Consider the following 20,475-nt stretch of genomic DNA (forward strand, 5'->3'; position numbering starts at 1 on the left):
ATTTTTGCATATTTACTTTATTAACTGCATCTTTAATGATGCCATATTTTACATTCACTGGCACTGTTGAGTTATAAAAATGTATTTGGATAAATTTAGTTTGTTATTGTTTAATTAATGTTATGATTTGCTTATTTAGTAAATGACACAACAAGAGGCATAACTTAAGCTTTGGGATCACACCAAACTGACAGACCTCCAACAAGAAATATTAAGGTAAATTAAATATATTAAATCTAATTAATAGTGAATTTAAGAAAGAAAAAATATTAATTTTAAACATTTATGTTTGAATTAAATCTGAAAAGCCAAACGTAACACCTTTTTTTTTTACTCAAAACTACCTAACAGTTAAGTAAATTCAAGGCAATAACCAGCCAGTGCAGAGACCACTAATAACAAACTCTGGTGACTGACTTTTTTCATGAAATTTTAAGTTGAAAGTATTGTATCTTTAAAAAAAAAAGTAAAAATAAATAACACAATGAATGTACCTGTTTGTTCTGATGTAAAGTTGCAACTTAACCACATGATCGAGGCCTTTTGGTTGCCATGACTCAGAGTTGCCCCCTGTGACTAACACTAGACATACCCCCTCTATGATGCATTGTATCAGCTGCCTGTGTGGGGATGTTCCTGGTTTGGGGGATGAGTTCAGATGTTGCATTCAGTGCTAGGTTTCATGTTCTGGGATAAAGCCCCTAGCAGCCTGTAGACTATAAATAAGCCACCATTTGGAGCTGGGTTGAAGTTTGGGGACAGCTGAGAAGAGGGCTGTCCCATTTGAGGATCAGCTGGTGTGAGCTACGAACTTACCAAGCGGCTTTCTGTCTTCTCTTTCCAGCCATTCACAGGACAAACTACTTTCTATTTGCTTTACCATGGCGGCACCAGTCAACCCAATGGATGAACCAAGGATATACCAGCAAACCCTACTCCAAGATGGCCTCTATGATCTACTGGAGAGTGAGAAACTGGTGGATTGTAAACTGAAGATCAAGGATAAGGAGTTCCCCTGTCACCGGCTAGTCTTGTGCGCGTGCAGCTCTTACTTCCGTACTATTTTCCTGTCCGACCTGGATGAAAGCAAGAAGAAGGAGATTGTGTTAGAAGATGTGGAGCCAGGCGTCATGGGGTTAATTTTGAAATATTTATACACTTCTAAAATCAATGTCACAGAGCAAAACGTTCAGGACATTTTTGCAGTAGCGAATATGTATCAGATACCGTCTATTTTTACAGTCTGTGTGTCTTTCCTCCAAAAGCGCTTGAGTCTCAGCAACTGCCTGGCCATATTCAGGTTGGGTTTGATGCTGGACTGCCCAAGGCTTGCTGTGTCTGCACGAAATTACGCTTCTGAGCGCTTCCAACTCATCTCAAGGGATGAAGAATTTTTCCAGTTGCTCCCAAGTGAGTTGGCTGCCATTTTAGCCAGTGATAATCTCAACGTCGAAACAGAGGAGGTTGTTTTTGAGGCGCTGATGAACTGGGTGTCACGGGACCATGAGAATAGAGAGAAGGAGCTGCCTGGTTTGATAGATTGTGTGCGCTTACGACTAGTCACTGAGGATTATCTAAAAGAGAAAGTAGAGGCACACAAATTTATCAAGTCTAATCAAGAGTTAAAACAAAAACTTCAGCTGGTTTGGGATGCGCGAGCTGGAAAGATGCCAGAGATCCAGAAAACCAAAAAGCAGAGTAAAGATGGAGAGGAGGCGGAGGAAGAGGAGGAAGAGGGGCTCCTACCTGGCATCCTAAATGACAACCTGAGATTTGGGATGTTTGGGCGGGATTTGATACTGATGATCAATGACACTGGGACTGTGGCCTACGACCCATCTGGGAATGACTGCTACCTGGCCTCCCTCTCCACACAGATCCCCAAAAACCACGTCAGCCTGGTCACCAAAGAGAACCAGGTCTTTGTGGCTGGAGGTCTGTTCTTCGATGAGCAAAGTGAAGACAATCCAATGTGCTCCTATTTCCTTCAGGTAAGAAAAAACACAGATCCCCAAGTGAGAATGAGTATAGCAGCTTCACTTATATGTACAAGGTAAAAAGTCCTTAAAGGGCACGTGTTAAATTAAAATCATCTTTAGTAGTTATATAATACGTAATATAATACATAATAATAACAAATAAAACTGAAATTAAAAATACACACAATTTCCCTACAATTACAACTCTTTAAAACAATAAGCTCTAAAACAATAGTGCACTGTACAGAACACCTAACACAATTTTTAAAGGTGCATTGTGTAACATTTCTGATCTTTGGCCCACTACTTGCTTGTTTCCATGGAGATGGTACTGACTTTGCCAAGAATGTTCAACTGTGTGGCATTGGACACTAGACACTTTTAAAAAGTTGATGCAATTAAACTACGCAGAGAAGTACACATGATTTAAGACCTAGACCTACTCATATACCTGATGTTTACCTTTTGTGACCTCAGTATGACCCCTCAACTGCGGATTGGCTGGGGATGCCTCCGCTGCCCTCTCCACGTTTCCTGTTTGGTTTTGGTGAAGCAGAGAACTCCATCTTTGTTATGGGAGGAAAGGAGCTCAAGGACCAGGAGCAAACGCTGGACTCTGTTCTGATATATGACAGACAGTGAGTACATTCAGACATTACTGACCACTCTATAATAACTACACTTATAGTTTACTAAGAATGACTCAGCCTTAGTAACTACTTTAGTCTGAACTAATCTGAAGTCTTTGTTCCTGCTTTATTAAGGCTACTAAACGTGTGGTTATTATAAAGTGTTACCAATGATTATCCTTACCTTTAACTTTTATTTCCAGGTCATTCAAATGGGGTGAATGTGAGCCAATACCTTACCCAGTGTATGGACATGCAGCAGTATCACACAATGATATGGTGTATGTGATTGGAGGAAAAGGAGACAACAAGTCAGTATTCATAGATTCATTTACTGATCATGTCAATATAAAAGTTAATATCTGTAACACCTTTTCTGTCTGGCATTTAAAACTAGCTAGACAGGATAGCTTGGTGTTTTATTGTTCTTTTCCTATGTATCGTGTTATCTGTATATTTGTTTTTGTTGACTTATATGTGAAGCACTTTGGTCAGCTGAAGTTGTGTTAAATGTGCTATAGAAAAAAACTTGAACTGAATAGCATGACACAATCTGACCTCTGCAGGAAGTGCCTGAAGAAGATGTGTGTATATGATGCCAAAAGATTTGGATGGAAAGAATTGGCTCCTATGAATGTTAGCCGGTCATTATTTGGTGCTGCTGTTCATAATGACAAGATCTATGTGGCAGCCGGTGTCACAGACGATGGACTAACTGACTCTGTGGAGGTGTATGACATCGCTACAAACAAGTATGTCTAATACCTAAGACATAAGAAATAGTAAACAAAACTAAATGTAAGATGGTCAAATGAATGATGCTTTGCTTTTGGCAGATGGTCAGACCTGGAGCCCTTTCCACAAGAGCGTAGTTCACTAAACCTGGTGTCTTTGGGTGGGGCCCTGTTTGCAATTGGTGGTTTTGCTATGATGCCTCTGGAAGACAGCGACAAGATGGTTCCCAGAGAAATGAGTGATATTTGGAGGTGAGTCACAGCTTACAGGTCTCTACACTACAATGTCTTTCTTATTCTGTAAAGCACGTTGAATTACTTTGTGTACAAATTGTGCTATACAAATAAACCTGCCTTGCCTTACAATGATAAATGGTCAAATATCTTCTGCTGAATTAATTTGTTATGTGTTCTTTTAGGTTTAATGAATCAGAGGAACAGTGGAACGGGGTCCTCCGAGAAATCAAATACGCCACTGGCGCCACTGTTCTTGGCGTCCGGCTCAACACGCTGCGTCTCACTAAGATGTAATTTTAAAGTAACTGTTATGTATGACTGTTTATACTGATTTATGATTATGAATTTGAAAATCAACTACTCTATTTTGATAACAAATATAACACACAGTACATTGTAAGGGCACTTTCCTCATTAACAAAACCATTTTGTATACCGGTATTTATATTCTCTCCATCTTAAATATGAGTTAAGCTGGACGCACTGTATATATGTACTGCATTGAATAAAGAGTTGGTTTCTTGTGCCCATTGACAGGACGGTGTACTTATTCTAAAAGTGTCAGCACTGTCACTCCAGCTCTGTGTCTCAGTAAAGATTAAAACATCTATAGATCATCAAATGCATTTATACAGGGAAACAAAACAGCACACAAACAGGTCAGCGTATAATATCAGTTTAATATTGAAATTGTTTTGTTATGCTCTGCAGTGTTACAGACAGGAAACACTAGTCAATCGTACAGGTAAAGACAGTAATACAATCTAATGTTATTAGCACCACTAGATACTATAGTCCTTTACAAGGGAGTATTTTATATAGTTCAGCTGTACACCAGAGGAACTAAGACATGTTTGGTACATTACAAAGTTCTGAGTCTGACCCTTTAACAGCTGTAGTCTGGGAAATGGGCAGAGGGGGTTCTATGTAGACAATGGTGAAGATCTGCAACCAAATCAGGATTATGCAACAGAAATGCTTTAAGGTGATTATTCATAGCCTATACCCAACTCTAATAATCCTATCCCACTCTCCTGCATTTCCCTATTAGCTGCATCTCTTAAACCCAGGCCACCAATAAAAGATCCTATCTCTGTAGCAGCTCTGAACCATTTCACACCAGCTGTCAGCCTCCAGCAGCAGTCAGGAGGAAAAGTCCACCTGACCAGTCACAGTGCAAAACAACTCATCACTATTCAGATTAAAGTGTGGAAAATAACTATACCTAATATATGTGTTTTTTAGCAACTTGAATGTAAAGAGCTCACAGCTATACGTTACCTAGATATTAAAAAAAAAAAAACAGATCTAAGGAAGACATACTTGCTCAACTTAACAAAACGTGGACTCTTAAATGTGTCAGAAAAAGTAACAAATTAACTGTCAAACCTCTCTTGATATTACTTTGTTAAACTTCATGTTCCTTTGTCAATTCATAACATGCAGCATTTGATTTACTGCTGTGCATTCCTTTTGGTTGTGTTGCTCATACATCAATCCAGTTACAGTGTTTGTATTAGAAACCAATTGCATTTTAGTAAATTTTTGTAACTTAATTTCTAATTGCAACTGCTTTGCAGCTAAGCAGCTAAAAAGTTAAAGTGCTTTTGTAATTCATTCAGATTCATTGGCAAAAGACTTTTGAAAGACAATATTGAAAATGTTTAGTGCTTTCTTTTGATTCACACATGTCAGTACTCAGTGACACTTGCTCTCTGTTCACAACAAACACAAGGCCACAACAACAACCTCATTTGACTTAAAACTTTGACCAAATACAAACCAGATTCAAGTGCAAATGTCGTTTGGATCATTTCAAATGCATCTGTGCAAGCCTTTGGAAACTTTACCTACAAGTCTTGTACAATGGGCTACAGAGCAACCAAATTCAAAGTGCATAAATCAGTAGTAAATAGAAACCCCTCAACATCAACATTGTTCATAAAACATTCAGTTTCTACCAAATATAAGGCAAATAGATTCTTTGACCACAGTACAGCTTTGGCTATTGGGTTAGTGCTGCAAAGCCACCATCCTTCCTTTGTGCCTTTTGAACTTATTTAAGTAACACTGCGATTTGCTCTGTTACCACTAGAGGGCAACAAGTCATCTTCTGTGTTTCAACAGCCTAATCTAAATTTCTAGTTTAAACAACATCACTTGTAAAAAAAACAAAACAAAAAAACAGCAAAATAAAATAAAATGTGTCTAACACATGGGAAGTACAATATCATAGTAAGGCCCAACCTTTTTAATCGCAGTTGGGGCCTTAACAAAAGTGAGCAGACATAGCGATAAGGTGCTTAATGCTTAAACAAATCTACAAACACAAATCAGTCTAATCTTACACCACAGCCTCTCATCATCTGGTTGTACCAGCCACTACACAGGGCACATTCTGTGGCCTCCATGTAAACATAAGGAATAGTCACACTGTATTTACAGGGCAATGCTACACCATGATGCACCCTAACTTGAACTCCAACTCCTGTCTTTCACAGACATTTTCAATGCTTTTGGACAGAAAGGTCAGGTAAGATTTGAACAAAAATAGAAAGGTCATTTAAGGTGTTACTTTAAACACCAAGTCTACATTATAATGAAAGCGAAAGTGCATATAGGGCATATGTTCAGCTGACTATCACAGCTAAATAGAATTACTTTCTAAAGTCTATTGTATCACAAAAGAACAAACTCTTCATTGCCAAATGTTATAACAGAGACTTAGGCATATAGTACAGTTCACATTATAGAGAATATAATGAATAACTATTAATTGTGCACAGTTATTTCAGCAGGTTTTGTCAATCCCTAAAATTAGTTACCTTTGTTGATTATGTAACTACTTGAATTGATTACTTGTAATGAGTTCCAAACTACTGGTTAATATTAGGTATTACTTAATTCCTCCCTACAATATACTGTAGGTGGCAGTACAGGAGCCTTTACACAGAAAAGTGCTTCATTTCTGGAGTAGCATGTTGCTTAATGTAAGCAAAACATGACACAACGTCCTCTATCTTCTCTCCACTTAAAGGAGCTCACACACTGGACTTGAATTCCACATAAACACACAACATTGCACTCTCTCACATCCCTTCCATCACAACATAAAGTTACACTCATAAAAATGAAGACAAGTAGGAGTACTGGATATCACAAGAGTTAAATGTAAGGTGCAAGAGCTGATTATAAATGCTGTATAACATCATCTAACTATAACAAGAGCTAACAGGATTTGGTTATTGGCAATGCCATATACACCAATACACCCAAGAGACAACAATATCAGCATTTGGTTATTGCTGGGTCATATCCGGCTACATCTGGGCAGAGGGCAATCAAAAATAAATCTTCTCATTGTAGTGGGTTTGACTGCTAATCGTCTTTAAACTTCCAGGTTGCTACAATCAGTTACTTGTGCAAGACTCTGTAAATAAGAATATAGTGTTGGAAAATCCCAGGTCAAACCAGTCAATCCAAGAGGAAAAAGCAGTGAGTATAAGTCCAGGTGAATCTGAGGTTATCTATTGTATTTGCAAAGTAAAAAATCAGTTTGTGGTAGGGGTGTGTTTTTCTGAGGCCTTCGTGTTGCTGTCACTTGAGAAGTAAGAAAGTGCGTTTCGATGCTACGAAAAGTGTTAGTTGTTCGAGTTGATCCTACCGGCAGAGAACAGGGGCGGAGGTGGGGGCAGTTGAGGACTCGGAGGCAGGCCCCCCATGGAGTGCAGCAGAGGCAGGGACATCTGGGTGCCGTGGAGTGGGTGCTGGTTAGAGGGTGTGGCGGGAGGCGTAGTTACCGACGTGGCCACTAGTTGGAGCTGAGTGGAGGCTTCCGTAGCAGGGGTAGAGGTAGGCTGATCCGTGCGGTCGGGGGCCTGGGGGGTGCTGAGTCTGAAGCACTTCTCTCGGTGGGCTTTGAGCATGTTGGAAAAGCGAAACCTCTGGCCACACACCTCACAGGGGTACGGCTTCTCCCCTGTGTGGGTGCGGCGGTGACGCTTCATGTTGGGACGACTCGTGAAGCTCTTCCCACAGATCTCACAAATGTACGGCTTCTCCCCTGCACAGACATAAACAGCAGGTTACAAAGATAATAGCACAAAGTGGTAATGGTTAAAGATTAATAACCAGGTCAATTATTACAAAAGAGTAATACAAGCTGTCTGTCTGTAATAATGTTGTTCTACAGTTGTATAACCATCTGTGCTAATGAATTATCTATAAAGTGTTAAATCCAAATCTTGTGAAGGCCATTCCAGTGCATGTGTGCAACATATTGTATACCAGTGTGGGTCTTCATGTGCTCATCAAAGTACTGCTTCATGTTGAAGTCTTTGCCACACCACTGACACATGAACTGTTTGTGCCCGATGTGGATGCTCATGTGGGAGCGCAGCTGGTACTTGTACTGGAAACGCTCACTGCAGTTCTGAAAGACAAATGTTTAGATATAACAGACATAATAGCAATGGTGCATTTTACAGTGAATATGTAAATATGTGTTATAATGAGGTGCATAAGCGTCTCTGACCTCACACTTGAAGGGTTTCTCCCCCGAGTGCTGCAGAGAGTGGACCTTCAGTGACATGCTGCGCTTGAATGACTTCCCACACGTCTCACAGGTGAACGGCATATCCTTGGTGTGAGCTGCACAAACACAGGACACAAACATCGGCTCTTATACAAAATTTAATATTGAAAGAGAAGAGCAACTTGGAGCATGATAAACAATAAGATACAAAATTTTAAGTAAAAGTATTTATTAAATAACAGCAACCACACTAGAATCGCGACCAAAAAGGTTTAGGCTGAAAATGTACATGGCCTAAGTGTATCTTTAGGTGCATATGAAAGTTTTGACAGAAAAATTACAACATGATCAGTGGACGTTCATGTTACTTCTCATTAGCAGAAAGAGGAAAACCACACCCAAATGAAATCCTGTGTACAGTGCAGTAGCCACTTACTTACCAACCATGTGCTTTCGGACATGGGCCATGGTGTAGAACTTCTTCTCACAGATCTCACAGGAGAACTTCTTCTCAGCGTAACCGTGGACGATCTTGTTGTGCTCATGCAGCGACCACAGCTTCTTAAAGGCCTTTCCACATGTCACACACTTAGGGAGAAATGTACTATTATAAATTAGTAACATTGTTTTATGTAAAGGGTCCATATTATGCTATTTTCTGATCTATGTTATGATGTCGTTTCCTCATCACAAACCTGGAGTTGTGTTTTGTTTCATTCACACATGTTCAACATATAAACCCTGCATATTTGGCCCTCGCCACTCAAAAAGTGATGGTGAGGGGCATTGTTCTTTGTCGGTTTCTTTTAACTATTTTTTTCCACCACTTCCGTCACATTTTTCACCCCCTGAACATTGACGGAAAGTCCCAAAACCGGGTATAGGAACGACCGGTCGCGCGAAAAAAAAACAAAACACAACTCCAGGTATATTTTTGAGAAGGTAACAACATTCTAACATGGTTTAAAGCTCATAGGAATCTGTTTTTTGTTATACAAATGATTCTCAAAAACAGCAGAATTGTGTTGTGGATGATTATAATGACATAGATAAATAATATATGCACCTGTATGCTCTTCTCACAGTCGGTCTGTTGGTGCAGCAGCAGCTCACTCTCCATCAGGAATCGCTTGCCACAGTTGTTACAGATCTGCATGCGGTTGTGGGTGACGGTCATGTGCTTCTCCAGGTACCAACGGTTATTGAAGATCCTGGGGCACTTTTTACAGGAAAAGTGTTGTTTCTCCTCCAGTCTCACCTTCTGCCCTGCCCCCTCCGCCTCTAACATCCTGGTCCCGCTCTGGCGCTGGTTGGCTCGTGTGGCTTCGGCTAAGGTCTGTCTTATGGAAGTCGTGGCCAAGCTCCTGGTGTCACGGCGAGGTCGATCCAAAATGGCTGCCTGCTCTAACCCTGGAATGTTAAGTGCGTTCTCCTCCTCTTCTTCTTCTTCATCTTCTGTGTCCTCTTCGCTGCTCTGTCCCACCATCTCTGTACTATTAAGCTCCTCTTCATCGTTGTCTGCCTCATTGTTTAAATTGTTTCCATGACAGTGACCAAACATTGTAGGCTCTGCACCTGCCATTTTGCCCTTAGACCCTTTGGAAACATTGAGTGTCTGGTTGTTAAGGTTCACTTCCACAATAATCTGATCTCTATTAAAAGAGGTGTGGCCCTCTGATGCTTTGGACTCCTCCCCTTTACTTTCATTGCCATCCCCCTTAGCCCCGCCACCAGAGCCTTCCTCTTTCTGATAGTACTGCTTTAACTGTGGTTTCCCTGCATCCTCCACTCTCACTGAAAATGGACTGACACCTTCGCGCGTGAACACTTTGGCTAACTCGGACTCCTGTTTGATTTCGCGGTAGAACTGGCTTGGGGTCATCGCTGTGGCAACTGAGTCAATACTACTTGAACCATCCTGATTCGCCATTTCTGAACTCGTGCTTCTGAGCGAGTGGCTACTGATGAGGTCCCGACAGGAAGCTGCAATGTCGCTCATCTGCAGGAGGGTGGCGGCGTTGAGCACGTCTCGGACAGTACGGCCGCTGACCGACAGCTTGGAGGTGTAGATGAAGTTGAGGATCTGCTGAAGGCCCTGCGACGTGAGGGCATCCAGAGACAAATCCACGCGGCGCAGTTGTTTGCTCTGGGCAAATAGGGAGTGAAAGAATGGACTGTAGGCGGCCAGCACTCCCTTGTGGGCAGGGAAGGTACTGTGTTGCCGGACCAGGACGATGTCGACGTCACAAAGTGGGGCTGGAAGAGGCGCTGCCTCATTCAGCCTGTCCATCAAACAGGTGAAGTGCAGAGCCACATCCTCCACCAGAGAGAACTCAGCCGACGGGAAGTCTTGTGGTCTTCTCCACTATGAGCTGCAAACACACAAAGACAATAGAAGCAAATTAAAAGAGCACAGCCGTGGCATTACTTTGGTATAAAAGTATAAAGTATGCATAAAAAATAATATTTAAAGTTGGCCTCTGTTTACTCGTTACTTTCAAACATCCGTTTTTAAAGTTGAATAAGTTGTTTTAAACTACAATCCACATATTTCCTGAGCTGTGCCGAGCAGAGCAGGTCATGCACGTCTGATGTAGGTTTGTAGGTGGATGGAAGAGCAGACGCAGAGGTAAGACAGCTATACATTAGGACAATTGCAGCTTGAACTGTACTCTATAACTATAACTTCTATAAACTTAAATTTAGCAAATTACAATTACACGGCTAGAATTATCCTCAGTTAGATGAATAAAATTTAAATCTCACTCAATTAACTTGAATATTTCTTAATTAGTTACTTTCCACCCCTGTAAAAAAAATAAAAAAAATACCGCTTTTGAAAGAGTTGGTGCTTCATCCCTTTTAAATTCACAATCAAAAAGCACTGTTATCTCTACGGCCTCCTCGACTTCCCAAGGTGGGTTTATTTTAGACCAGGAAGGGCAGGGTTTCGATCCGGGCGGGAGGCTAAGGGACACACTTTCACAACATAACAACAACAACCCACACACATACACACACACATTATACTTTAGCACTATTGGTATTCAGTGCCACCTCATGTCCATTAGCAGCCTCCCTCTGCTCACCCACTCACAACGCTGTCTCAAGGGAGCGCTCAATTTATGCGTGAGGCAAAACTAAGAAATAATTAAGCTAACCATGCCCAATAAATACTAAATAGACCCTCTAAACAATTCAAACAAGTTATCATTCTGGTTGTAGCTTAAAGGCAGCAGCATTGACAGATGCTTTACTATCAAGAACTTTAATTACATGTTGTGGAACGGTGACTCCTATTATAGAAAGGGCAATCTGATTCTATTCATTATTCATTAAGCTAAGGACAAGACCCCTTAAAGCGTTTGTATTTGATATTACGGTGTGAATAACATGACAAAGAACATTAATTGTCCTTTAAAATACAAAGCGCTTTCCGGTGGTAACCTTGAAAATATGTCCATCTGAAGAATTCAATTATAGATTTGTTCATAGTTTGAAGCAGCTAAATTGGACTGAGAAGATCGAGTTATCTCTATGCGCGCAGTCCAGGATACAGACACGAGCCAAGGGCAAAATGATGCCGCTCTAATCAGATTTTAAGTTGCAGACTGGAAGTTATGATCCTTTAGTTATAAGAGCTACAGTGCTTTAGAGTAATATTAGCCTCTGCAGTTCTACAATATAGCCAAAATGTATTCCTGGCTTACAATGAATAGTAACTGACACTTTTAAGAAGAAGATTATTTTTTCTGTAGTTTTCTGATTTTTTTAGGAGCACCAGTATTGTGTATATTTTCAAAACTTGCAAGGGTGAAGTAGATTTACTACATTAATTAAGAATTTGAGTGAGGTAATATACTCAAGTAAGAGTCAATATTATCTATAATCATATCTGAAGGACAAAACAAGACCAGAAATCCCAACAAGTGAATTATAAACCCAACCCATTCAAATTATTATCGCCTTCACCTTTATCATTACTTCCGCAGATGTCATGGAGAGAATACATCCATGGGTTTCTCAGCCAGGTGTCTGTCTTTACATTATTCATATCTGACCTAAGCTAGACTCACACACAGCAGGTGCATTACTGACACATCCAAACCAGAAATGTCATTTAAATAGCCTCCTATCACTTTCCACGCCTCACACTGCCGCCTTAATAAGAGTGAATGGAGCGCTACATTGAGTTACTAATTAGACCCGATAGACACCTTAATTAAATGCCAGATTTGACCAGACAGGAAGGTGACAGCTCAATATGCGTCTGTGTGTAATGAGATCTTATACACAAGTTCAATGTCAAATTGATCCACACTTATGGGAAAAAAAAGATAATGTGAAAGATAATTGCTGCATTTTTAATATTAGAGATTGTCTAATTGAAATTTGAAATTGAATTTGTGTTATCATGTCATGTGTTTGATATTTGAGACCCCTCGCAGCACTACAGTGTTGCACCACAGTGGCCAGGTAGCTAGCACTCTTTCACACAACAAGAAAGTTTTGAGTTTGACCTCCAGGAAGTTTCCCGGGTTGCTCACCACTGTTCCTGAGTCCCTGCCTAGAGATAGGACAATAAACAATAATATTGTTTATCGTGATTTTTATATAATGTGCTTATTGCCAACAACCATATTAAAAGCCATTACATTACCAGAATGTGCAGGAAAAAAGCTATTTCATGATGGGTTTTTTTTAGACCATTGTTGTTTTCCCTTATAATGAAGTACAATACTATAACAGTTGTTTAAATATGGAACCTATTCATAAAATTATTCATATCCGTAGGATTTTTAAACTGTCAGCAACTTTAATAACTATCAATTATTTTGGCCATGATAATCCTGACACCAAATTTCAATATCATCCCATGCCTAATCTTGCCTCAGTCTGCACTGAAGAATAGGCCAAACAGAGGATGAATTTCAACAGAGAGATCAAAAGAATATACCTTAATGTTAACCTTTTTACTGCCAACAGTACAGTATTTACTTTGCTCACAAACTACTAAATATATTTCTGCACCCTGATAAGTAAAGAAATATGCATAAATTGTGTCATTCTTGACAGAGCGTTTTGTGAATCCTTAGCCCTGTGGCGGTATGCACTTGGCTCTGTCTAGACTCCTGAATTCCAGCCAGACCCAGGTTCACAAAGTTCCTTGAGGGAAAATGTCCTCTCTCTCCCACACCTTTAGCATAGTGCTCGCTCGGTGTGGATTTACTGCATTGTAAAAGTTAGCTTCTCCATCATTGGGCAGCTCGGTTCTGCGGCTTTTGTTAAAGTGCAACTTAAGAAGCCACTATATTCACTGCAATGTATTGTGGGCTTATTGCTGTAATTTGAACATAAATCGAGTTAAAGTGAACTTAAAAGTACTGTGTTCTGTCTATTTGCAGAATCTAGGAACCAAAATACCATTTTGTAAACCTCAGTTAAACCAAGGAGATTTTGGTAATAATGCCATATCGTAAGCTAAGATGTATTTTTCTGTTTAATCCAGCTCTATACACGAACACAGACATATTTCCCCACTCACTACACTTATTGGTCAGCCCCCATAAAGGTTTAACAAATAACAGTGAAATGTGAACTTTGAGAACAAACAAATGGCTTTAGTTTATATATTAGATATACAAGAATTGTCATAAAATCAGAATATGTGATTGAATGTCTCTATCCACTCCCCATTCCTAAGTTACATTTGCTGTTATTTATAATCTGTTTATACAGGGACACTACTATGATCTAGTTTACAGGGCACCACTAAAATACAGATCCATATGTTTATCTCCTCAGTGTTGAAGTACAGATTTACGAGCGGAGCAGAAGACGCTCGGCCTTGACTGTCTTGTTTGTTTGCTGGCCAGTGAGAGCAAGCAGAGGCATTTGCATGGCCCAATGTCAAACCAGCTCGGAGAGTCATGGCCACATCAATAGATCTGATGTGTGCGTGTGTATGTGTGTGTGTAGGATTGGGTGGGAGGTGGAAGGGGTAGAGGCAGGAGGCTGTCCCAGGAGGAGAGCACAGTGTGTGGGGTAAGGGGGGGGTCTCCCTGTCTGCCTCCACTGCTCCGGCTGAACTCAATGTCCTCTTACATCACCACCTTTATGTTTGACTTTTACGACACACAAACACCTCGGCTGGTGCCACATTCTCATTAAGTCGCACTCACAGGCTCTTGCTGCCAATTTTGCTCCATTTATGTTCTCATGTAAATCTTACACAAAAATCAATGACTCTCTCCTTATATGGCTAGTTCTCCAGCTGGAGGTACAGTTTTTTATGATTAAAGTTTTCATATGACACAAAAACAGAATAAAATAAAACAAAAATACAAAAACAATAGCAGTGAGGTGTAAATTAATAGAATTAACATAGAACATAGATAAAAAGTCTCACTGCCACTTCCAGGCTTGATCCCTGCAGAGTCTGACACCCAAAGGAAGGAGAGTGGGCAGCACTGCGTCATGCCCCATCACCTTCACCTGTCCCAGGACAAATTTAAATCTGAGTCATCATGTGTCATCATGAACAGGACGGACAAAGCAAGAACAACTTTCAAAGACATACAAGAAATGAAGGGATTAACACAGTATATTAATTATTATGGTGTAGTATTAGTGTTTTTACAGCATGTTAAAACAAAATCCTTCTGACATAGTTAAATTATACAGTTAATTCTGGTTCAGTTTCATGGATTTGACCCAGATTAGATGTGTAATTTAGAGTCTATGAATTAAAAAACAACAACTTTAGTACTCCTAAACTATGTACATGGTTTGAATAGGATTGTCCACAGTTTATTTTTGACATTTCAGAGCAAACTGAGTTAACTTGCAGTTTTGTGATCTTAAATAGTCTGAAGTCTGTCTGACCAATCACACTGTTCCCCATACATCTGTGAAATGTATCCCAGCCTAATTGTTACTGCATTCACACACACACACATTCATACACTAGTATACACAGAAACTAGAGGCAAGGAGGGTTAAGTGTCTAGCTCAAGGACACAACAGCAGCATTCAACTGTGGGAGCTGGAATTGCTCTGGCAACCTGCAAGTCAGTGGATCTGCCAGCTCAACCAATGATGTTTACGTCAAGATCGGGATTCGAACTGCCAACCTTCGGATCAACAAACACTCTACCAACTGAGCTACTGTTGTCTATCTTCCTTTATGTGGTCCAAAACTATATGGAAAAAGACACATCAGGACAAGGGCAAGTCATCTCCACTGAGAACAATCAGACGCCCATTAAAAAGTCATCAGGGTAATGAGTGATGTACTGCCCTCTGCTGGCTCACTACTCCTCCTGAGAAAGACAGAGGATAACAGTATAATCCATGTTGGTATAAACTGGATGGTAGCAGTTTGTCATAACTAAATGGGCTAGTACAGTGCAGTGTGCCAACTCGTCTGGCCTCTCTCTTATTTGTGTCGGCTGGATACTTCTCCTGTCTGTAGTGCAGCCTCCTCCCTCTATCTCCCTCGCTAAATCCAATCAGCTCACAGCCCCGGCTCTGACCTTGACTTACAAGAAGCACATCAGACGAACTCCCAAGCTCTCACAAAACGAACACATATGGATTATTATCATCCCAATGAAAGTGAAACTAACTCAGAGTTTTTGTGTTGAGAAGAAATGTCACAAACTAGTGTATTCTTTGTCCCAGTGACAAGTGAGGATGAAGAGACAAGGTGGTGTTAGGGAGGGCATCTGGCATAAGATCTAGGGCGAATAAAAATGCAAAACACTGAATGCAAATACGAAGACGGTTTGCGGAATGGAAGAATATGCATATTAACTAAAGGAGCTTGACTTTGAATTATAGTCTGGGGAACAAGTTTTTAAGTGAATAAATAGGTCAAAGCAAAAGGGTGTTTGGGTTTCCGACAGGGAATAACGATTTACCCTTTTAATAACAAGCCCAGGAGCCATTATAACAGCACTGTGATATAAAAATGCAAACTAAAAATCAATCTTGTATCACTATAGTGAGTGTCACAGGAACAGCCTGGGTTTAGTCTAACAGATGATAACAGCATTAGGCTCAGAGTTACACCTTGTCATATGTGCTGATGGGATTAGATAATCCAATAAAGACAGACGGGATTTGGTCATCAGAGATCAGACAAATGACAATCTGGCTGCAATCAAGGATCATAATGATAGAGCATAAAAATCAGACTTTTAAGTTTTTTCTTTTTAGAACAAATGTACCAATGCAGCATTCAGCCAAGGCATTCGATTATAGTTGTTGTTACAATGGTGTTGTATCAAATAAAGTGAACATCTAAAATCAAACAGACATGGTTTGTATTCACAACTTTAGTTAAACTACATTGAGATCAAATTTTAGCTTGGCAGCATGTGTGAAAACATAGCAGAGATGTGAGGTAAGAAGAGAATTAGTCTAAACAATGCCGCTGGTTATTCTGCTTCTTCGTTCCACTGTTGCAAATAATTATTTTGCTCCCTTCAGCCTCTTAACACAATCAACATCCTTAAGAGAGCACCCACTGTTGCCTCCAACACATTCAACCTTTGCACTGTTCACCTGCCCTATACTCCATTTTTGTAATATTTTCACCATTTCCAGTACATTCAACTACATATGTAAATGCCTCTGTATATATGTGATAAGCCATTCAAGTGATACGCATTTAGTGGAGCATAAAATTGGGAAGCACAAACACAAATGTGAGGAAGTGTAAACTGGATACTGTTGTCACATCTTAATATTCAGTATACAAGAAACATGGTGGAGTAATAGGGTTGCAGTGGTCCAGTTTGCCCACCCACCTTAAGGATAACAGTTTTAACCTTCATTGTCTGCATACTTCTGTCCAGTCTATAGCTGGAGATATGGACTATCGCTGAAAAAATCTGCTGAATTATTGCTTAGCTATAAACACAGATACTGAAGTGGGTGTGACACAAAGCAAGACACTGACATCTAAAGGAGCACATAACTTTACTGTTAATTTGATAAGTGATACTTCCAAGCTGCAACAGTCTATAAAGGTGTTTTTGTCCACTCAATAGTGAAAGAAGACAACAATGGAGAAGAGATGAGCCAGATAATTTGAGGAGCTGCCTCGAGAAGACAGGGCAGAGATGTGAGATCTGTGAGGTTGGAGCGTCCGCACTGAAGCTCTGCCAGGAAGTGTGTGAGCCAATGAGAAAAGAGAGGGAGCGCTGAGTCAGGAGGCTAGTCAAGAGAGGGCCCTGTGGCGCTGCTGGCATCTTCTCACACACACACACACACATACGCGCACACTTACACACACACACGCACACACACATATACAGCCACATCATCGACATACGGATAGCACAGAGGGGAATGTACCTGCCCTCCATTAAAATTGGCAGGTTTTATGAGTTGAGAATCGTGCATACATTGAAATCAAACTATATTGTCATTGAAAACATAAAAATAAAATACAATACATACATATCTTTATGGCAAGAATGTTTCTGTGGGTCAGTATTTATCACATTCTAGTGACTAAATTCTGTAAACATATAAAAGTCTTACAGACCTGTCTCCCTTATGGGAACAAACAAACCCCCCTTGACATAAATATTTTATTATTAGATCCACAACATGGTTTAAAGTTATGATTTAAAGATGTGGGTTAAAATATTTCAAGGTTAGGGTGAAGGTAACATTGGTCCAGTGTTGGCTTTGATTAAGGGTAGGTCAGTCTATAGGAAATAAATGTAAGTCAAATTTAAGACACATTTCAAATAGCCAAAATCTTCCTTTCAGTTTGGTCAAAAACCTGCAGTCATCTCCTTGATCACATAAAAGTACATAGTGACACACTGAGGGCAGGTGCACTCTCAGTACAGAGGTATTACAGCGCCTGTAACACTGATCTCTCCTTTTCAGTGCTTCACACAAAGAGTCAACACAAGACTCTAAAGAGGCTCTTATCTCTGCATCTTTCCATATTGTGTGACTGTGTGTGTGTGTGTGTGTGTGCGTGCGCGTGTGTGTGCGAGAGAGAGAGAGTGAGAAAAGGAGGACGAGAGAAAGGGGGGGTGTACTTATGGGTGAGGCAGGTGAGGTTTGATGAGAAGGTCATGTAGGACAGATGAGCTGCATCACATCATGCTTTCTATAGCTACAGAACCAATCGATACGTTTAACTCTGGTAATGGAAAGTTATGTGGGCACTTTGAAAATCAGAATAAGATTTAAGATTCAAATAAGCCCTATGTTTTCACCCAAATTTGTCATTATCATCATCCTGACTTTTTAATGCAAATTTTTAACTTTAGTAGTATACATTTGAAGATATATATATATATATATATATATATATATATATATATATATATATATATATATATATATATATATATATATATATATATATATATTAAACTCATGTGAATTGTGTTAAAAGTTACAGTAAGAACAACACCCACTGGTTCCATACTAAACTCCTTACAAAGCAGTGTAACATAAATCCACATATCAGGTGATATGTGAAAAAATAGACAATTTTGGCCCCAGTTCAAAAGTCTATTTTTGCAAAAAAAGTGCCACAAGGGTTGAATTAAGTGAAGTTAAACAAATGACAAGGCTTGCCCCAATCTTAAACATCCAGTAAAGCTATACAAAATCAAATTAACGTGAGCTGTTTTACATAAAATGTGAGTTTGATCTCGCAGAGCCTAGTCCACTGTTCTTAATCTCCGAGGCATAAATTCGCAGCACCTACAGTAAAGTCTGAGATGTCTGCTGGAGTTTGCGGTTGCCGTGGCTCCACAATGCAATGACTACGCCTGTCACGAGGATAAAGAGGGTTCCTATGCAAGACAGTGGAGCTGCAAAGACAGAAGAGGAGTGGGCAAAGGAATGTCCTGAATAGAGTGTTACGTAAAAACTCACAGTGCCATGAGAACAGAGGAGACAATGAAGTTTGACTGTCCCAACTGAACAACAGAAGAAAGGGACTATTTCCAAATGAGCATGGAAGTTTATAAATAAAGTTTTAGAGGGCAAGCAAGTTTAAGTGTCTTGAAGCAATCAAAATGCACAAAAGCATAGCTCTGTTGCCTTGTTATTACTATTTGTTTTAGTAGATTATTTATCTTGGTAGAATATAATGGCTCAATCAACTAAAGAGCATTACCCTACACTACAGCAGTGGTTTCATATCTGGGCACTTAACAATTGCAAGATATTGCGCCTTGGTAGAGGTTCATCTTTGCAGTTCTGTAGGCTATTCATACACATTCATAAACATGACAGGGCCCAAGTGTGTGTCCCGTCACCAGCGTGCACCAGGGTGATCCTTGACCTGACCCAGATATTAACCCGCGCCTCCAGATGTGAACGTGCGCCGGGATTACTCCAGCACTGCGTCAGCCTCCACGCTGCTTTCCTAATGAAGCATCCTAAAATGACCCTGGAGACAGAGCGCACAGGCCACTGTCTGGCTGGCGTTATGACACTACTACACAAAAGCATAACACAGGTAAAAGCCCCTCGTTTACTTTTAAGCAACTTCTCAACCACCCTTTAAATAAGATGAGTTACAACGCGTGGGATCGACCACGAGTCTAAATATTCTGACAGGCATGTGCGTGAATGTCACAGCCTTAAGTTGTCCTAAGATGTCTTGTTCAAGGTGGCCATTGCATGCACCACTCATGACCCGAGCAGCCTCTTGCAGAATCGCCCTGATAAAATAAAATTTAACTCCTTCTTTTCATCAATGTGGCTATTGTAGCCATTGCATTCTTTGAGCTTCAATTTCCAACTTGTGCCATGTCGGCAAGTTGCAAACTTCACCCGCGAAGGACACATGGGCACACACATGACAGACATAGAGGCAGACAGGAGGAATTATTCACTTTGATCGGCCTGGCAAAAGCTTGGCAAAAGCTGACATTTTACCAGAGACCAAGAAGCGACACAAAAATAAACAAAAATGCAGCGCTCCAGTAGCCTACCATTTTGATCCAGCGTTTCGAGGCTCAAAGGAGTCCCAGAATAACTCCTTTCGCAGCAGTTTTCTCTTCGCCATGAAAATGTCCGTGGGATTGTCACATTCCCCCAGTTTGTGCTTTATCCCAATCTTTTCCTCTCCGAGCTACTGTAGCATTCAGACAGACAAAAATGCAGAGGCTGCTTTTGCGGGAGGAATAGGTGATTGGAGCGCGGGGATCATATGGGCTTTTTGTCAGACGTTTTAAAGGGACACGGTACTGAAACGAGTTTGGACACAGAACTGTTTCGTTTTACTGTACTTGGCTGTTTTATGATTTTGGTGTGAGGTGGAGGTAGATAGAGAGGGACAAAAAGCTTGCCTATATGGCGCATAACGGGTG

The 20,475-nt window shown here is 40.4% G+C and overlaps 2 protein-coding genes across 2 annotated transcripts; one reads left to right on the forward strand and one right to left on the reverse strand.

The window, feature by feature from the left end:
• The first annotated feature begins 737 nt into the window (after positions 1 to 737).
• Positions 738 to 4,113, forward strand: klhl40b (kelch-like family member 40b). Its single transcript, XM_033985836.2, has 6 exons — positions 738 to 1,991; positions 2,457 to 2,617; positions 2,812 to 2,919; positions 3,175 to 3,360; positions 3,445 to 3,594; positions 3,762 to 4,113. The coding sequence occupies exons 1-6, from the start codon at positions 882 to 884 to the stop codon at positions 3,871 to 3,873; spliced, it is 1,827 nt and encodes a 608-aa protein (XP_033841727.1). The 5' UTR covers positions 738 to 881; the 3' UTR covers positions 3,874 to 4,113.
• Positions 4,114 to 4,240: 127 nt separating this feature from the next.
• On the reverse strand, positions 4,241 to 20,289 carry zbtb47b (zinc finger and BTB domain containing 47b). The gene is made up of 6 exons (XM_033986138.2): positions 20,098 to 20,289; positions 9,180 to 10,485; positions 8,554 to 8,701; positions 8,114 to 8,229; positions 7,867 to 8,011; positions 4,241 to 7,642 (listed from the first exon to the last, which is right to left on the reverse strand). Exons 2-6 carry the CDS (start codon positions 10,401 to 10,403, stop codon positions 7,221 to 7,223), a joined length of 2,055 nt encoding a protein of 684 aa, XP_033842029.1. The 5' UTR covers positions 10,404 to 10,485; positions 20,098 to 20,289; the 3' UTR covers positions 4,241 to 7,220.
• Positions 20,290 to 20,475: the final 186 nt, after the last annotated feature.

Source organism: Periophthalmus magnuspinnatus, chromosome 20 (assembly GCF_009829125.3).
Source record: "Periophthalmus magnuspinnatus isolate fPerMag1 chromosome 20, fPerMag1.2.pri, whole genome shotgun sequence".
NCBI classification, from domain to species: domain Eukaryota; kingdom Metazoa; phylum Chordata; class Actinopteri; order Gobiiformes; family Gobiidae; genus Periophthalmus; species Periophthalmus magnuspinnatus.

Bases quoted from the DNA above. Each gene is read 5' to 3' on its own strand.
- zbtb47b (XM_033986138.2), bottom strand. From the start codon at position 10,403: ATGGACAGGCTGAATGAGGCAGCGCCTCTTCCAGCCCCACTTTGTGAC. The intron at 8,230-8,553 runs GTAAGTAAGTGG...GTGTTTGTGCAG, and splicing joins TGTCCGAAAGCACATGGTTG to CTCACACCAAGGATATGCCG. The intron at 8,012-8,113 runs GTCAGAGACGCT...TTTGTCTTTCAG, and splicing joins AGAAACCCTTCAAGTGTGAG to AACTGCAGTGAGCGTTTCCA.
- klhl40b (XM_033985836.2), top strand. From the start codon at position 882: ATGGCGGCACCAGTCAACCCAATGGATGAACCAAGGATATACCAGCAA. The intron at 1,992-2,456 runs GTAAGAAAAAAC...TTGTGACCTCAG, and splicing joins TGTGCTCCTATTTCCTTCAG to TATGACCCCTCAACTGCGGA. The intron at 2,618-2,811 runs GTGAGTACATTC...TTTTATTTCCAG, and splicing joins GTTCTGATATATGACAGACA to GTCATTCAAATGGGGTGAAT.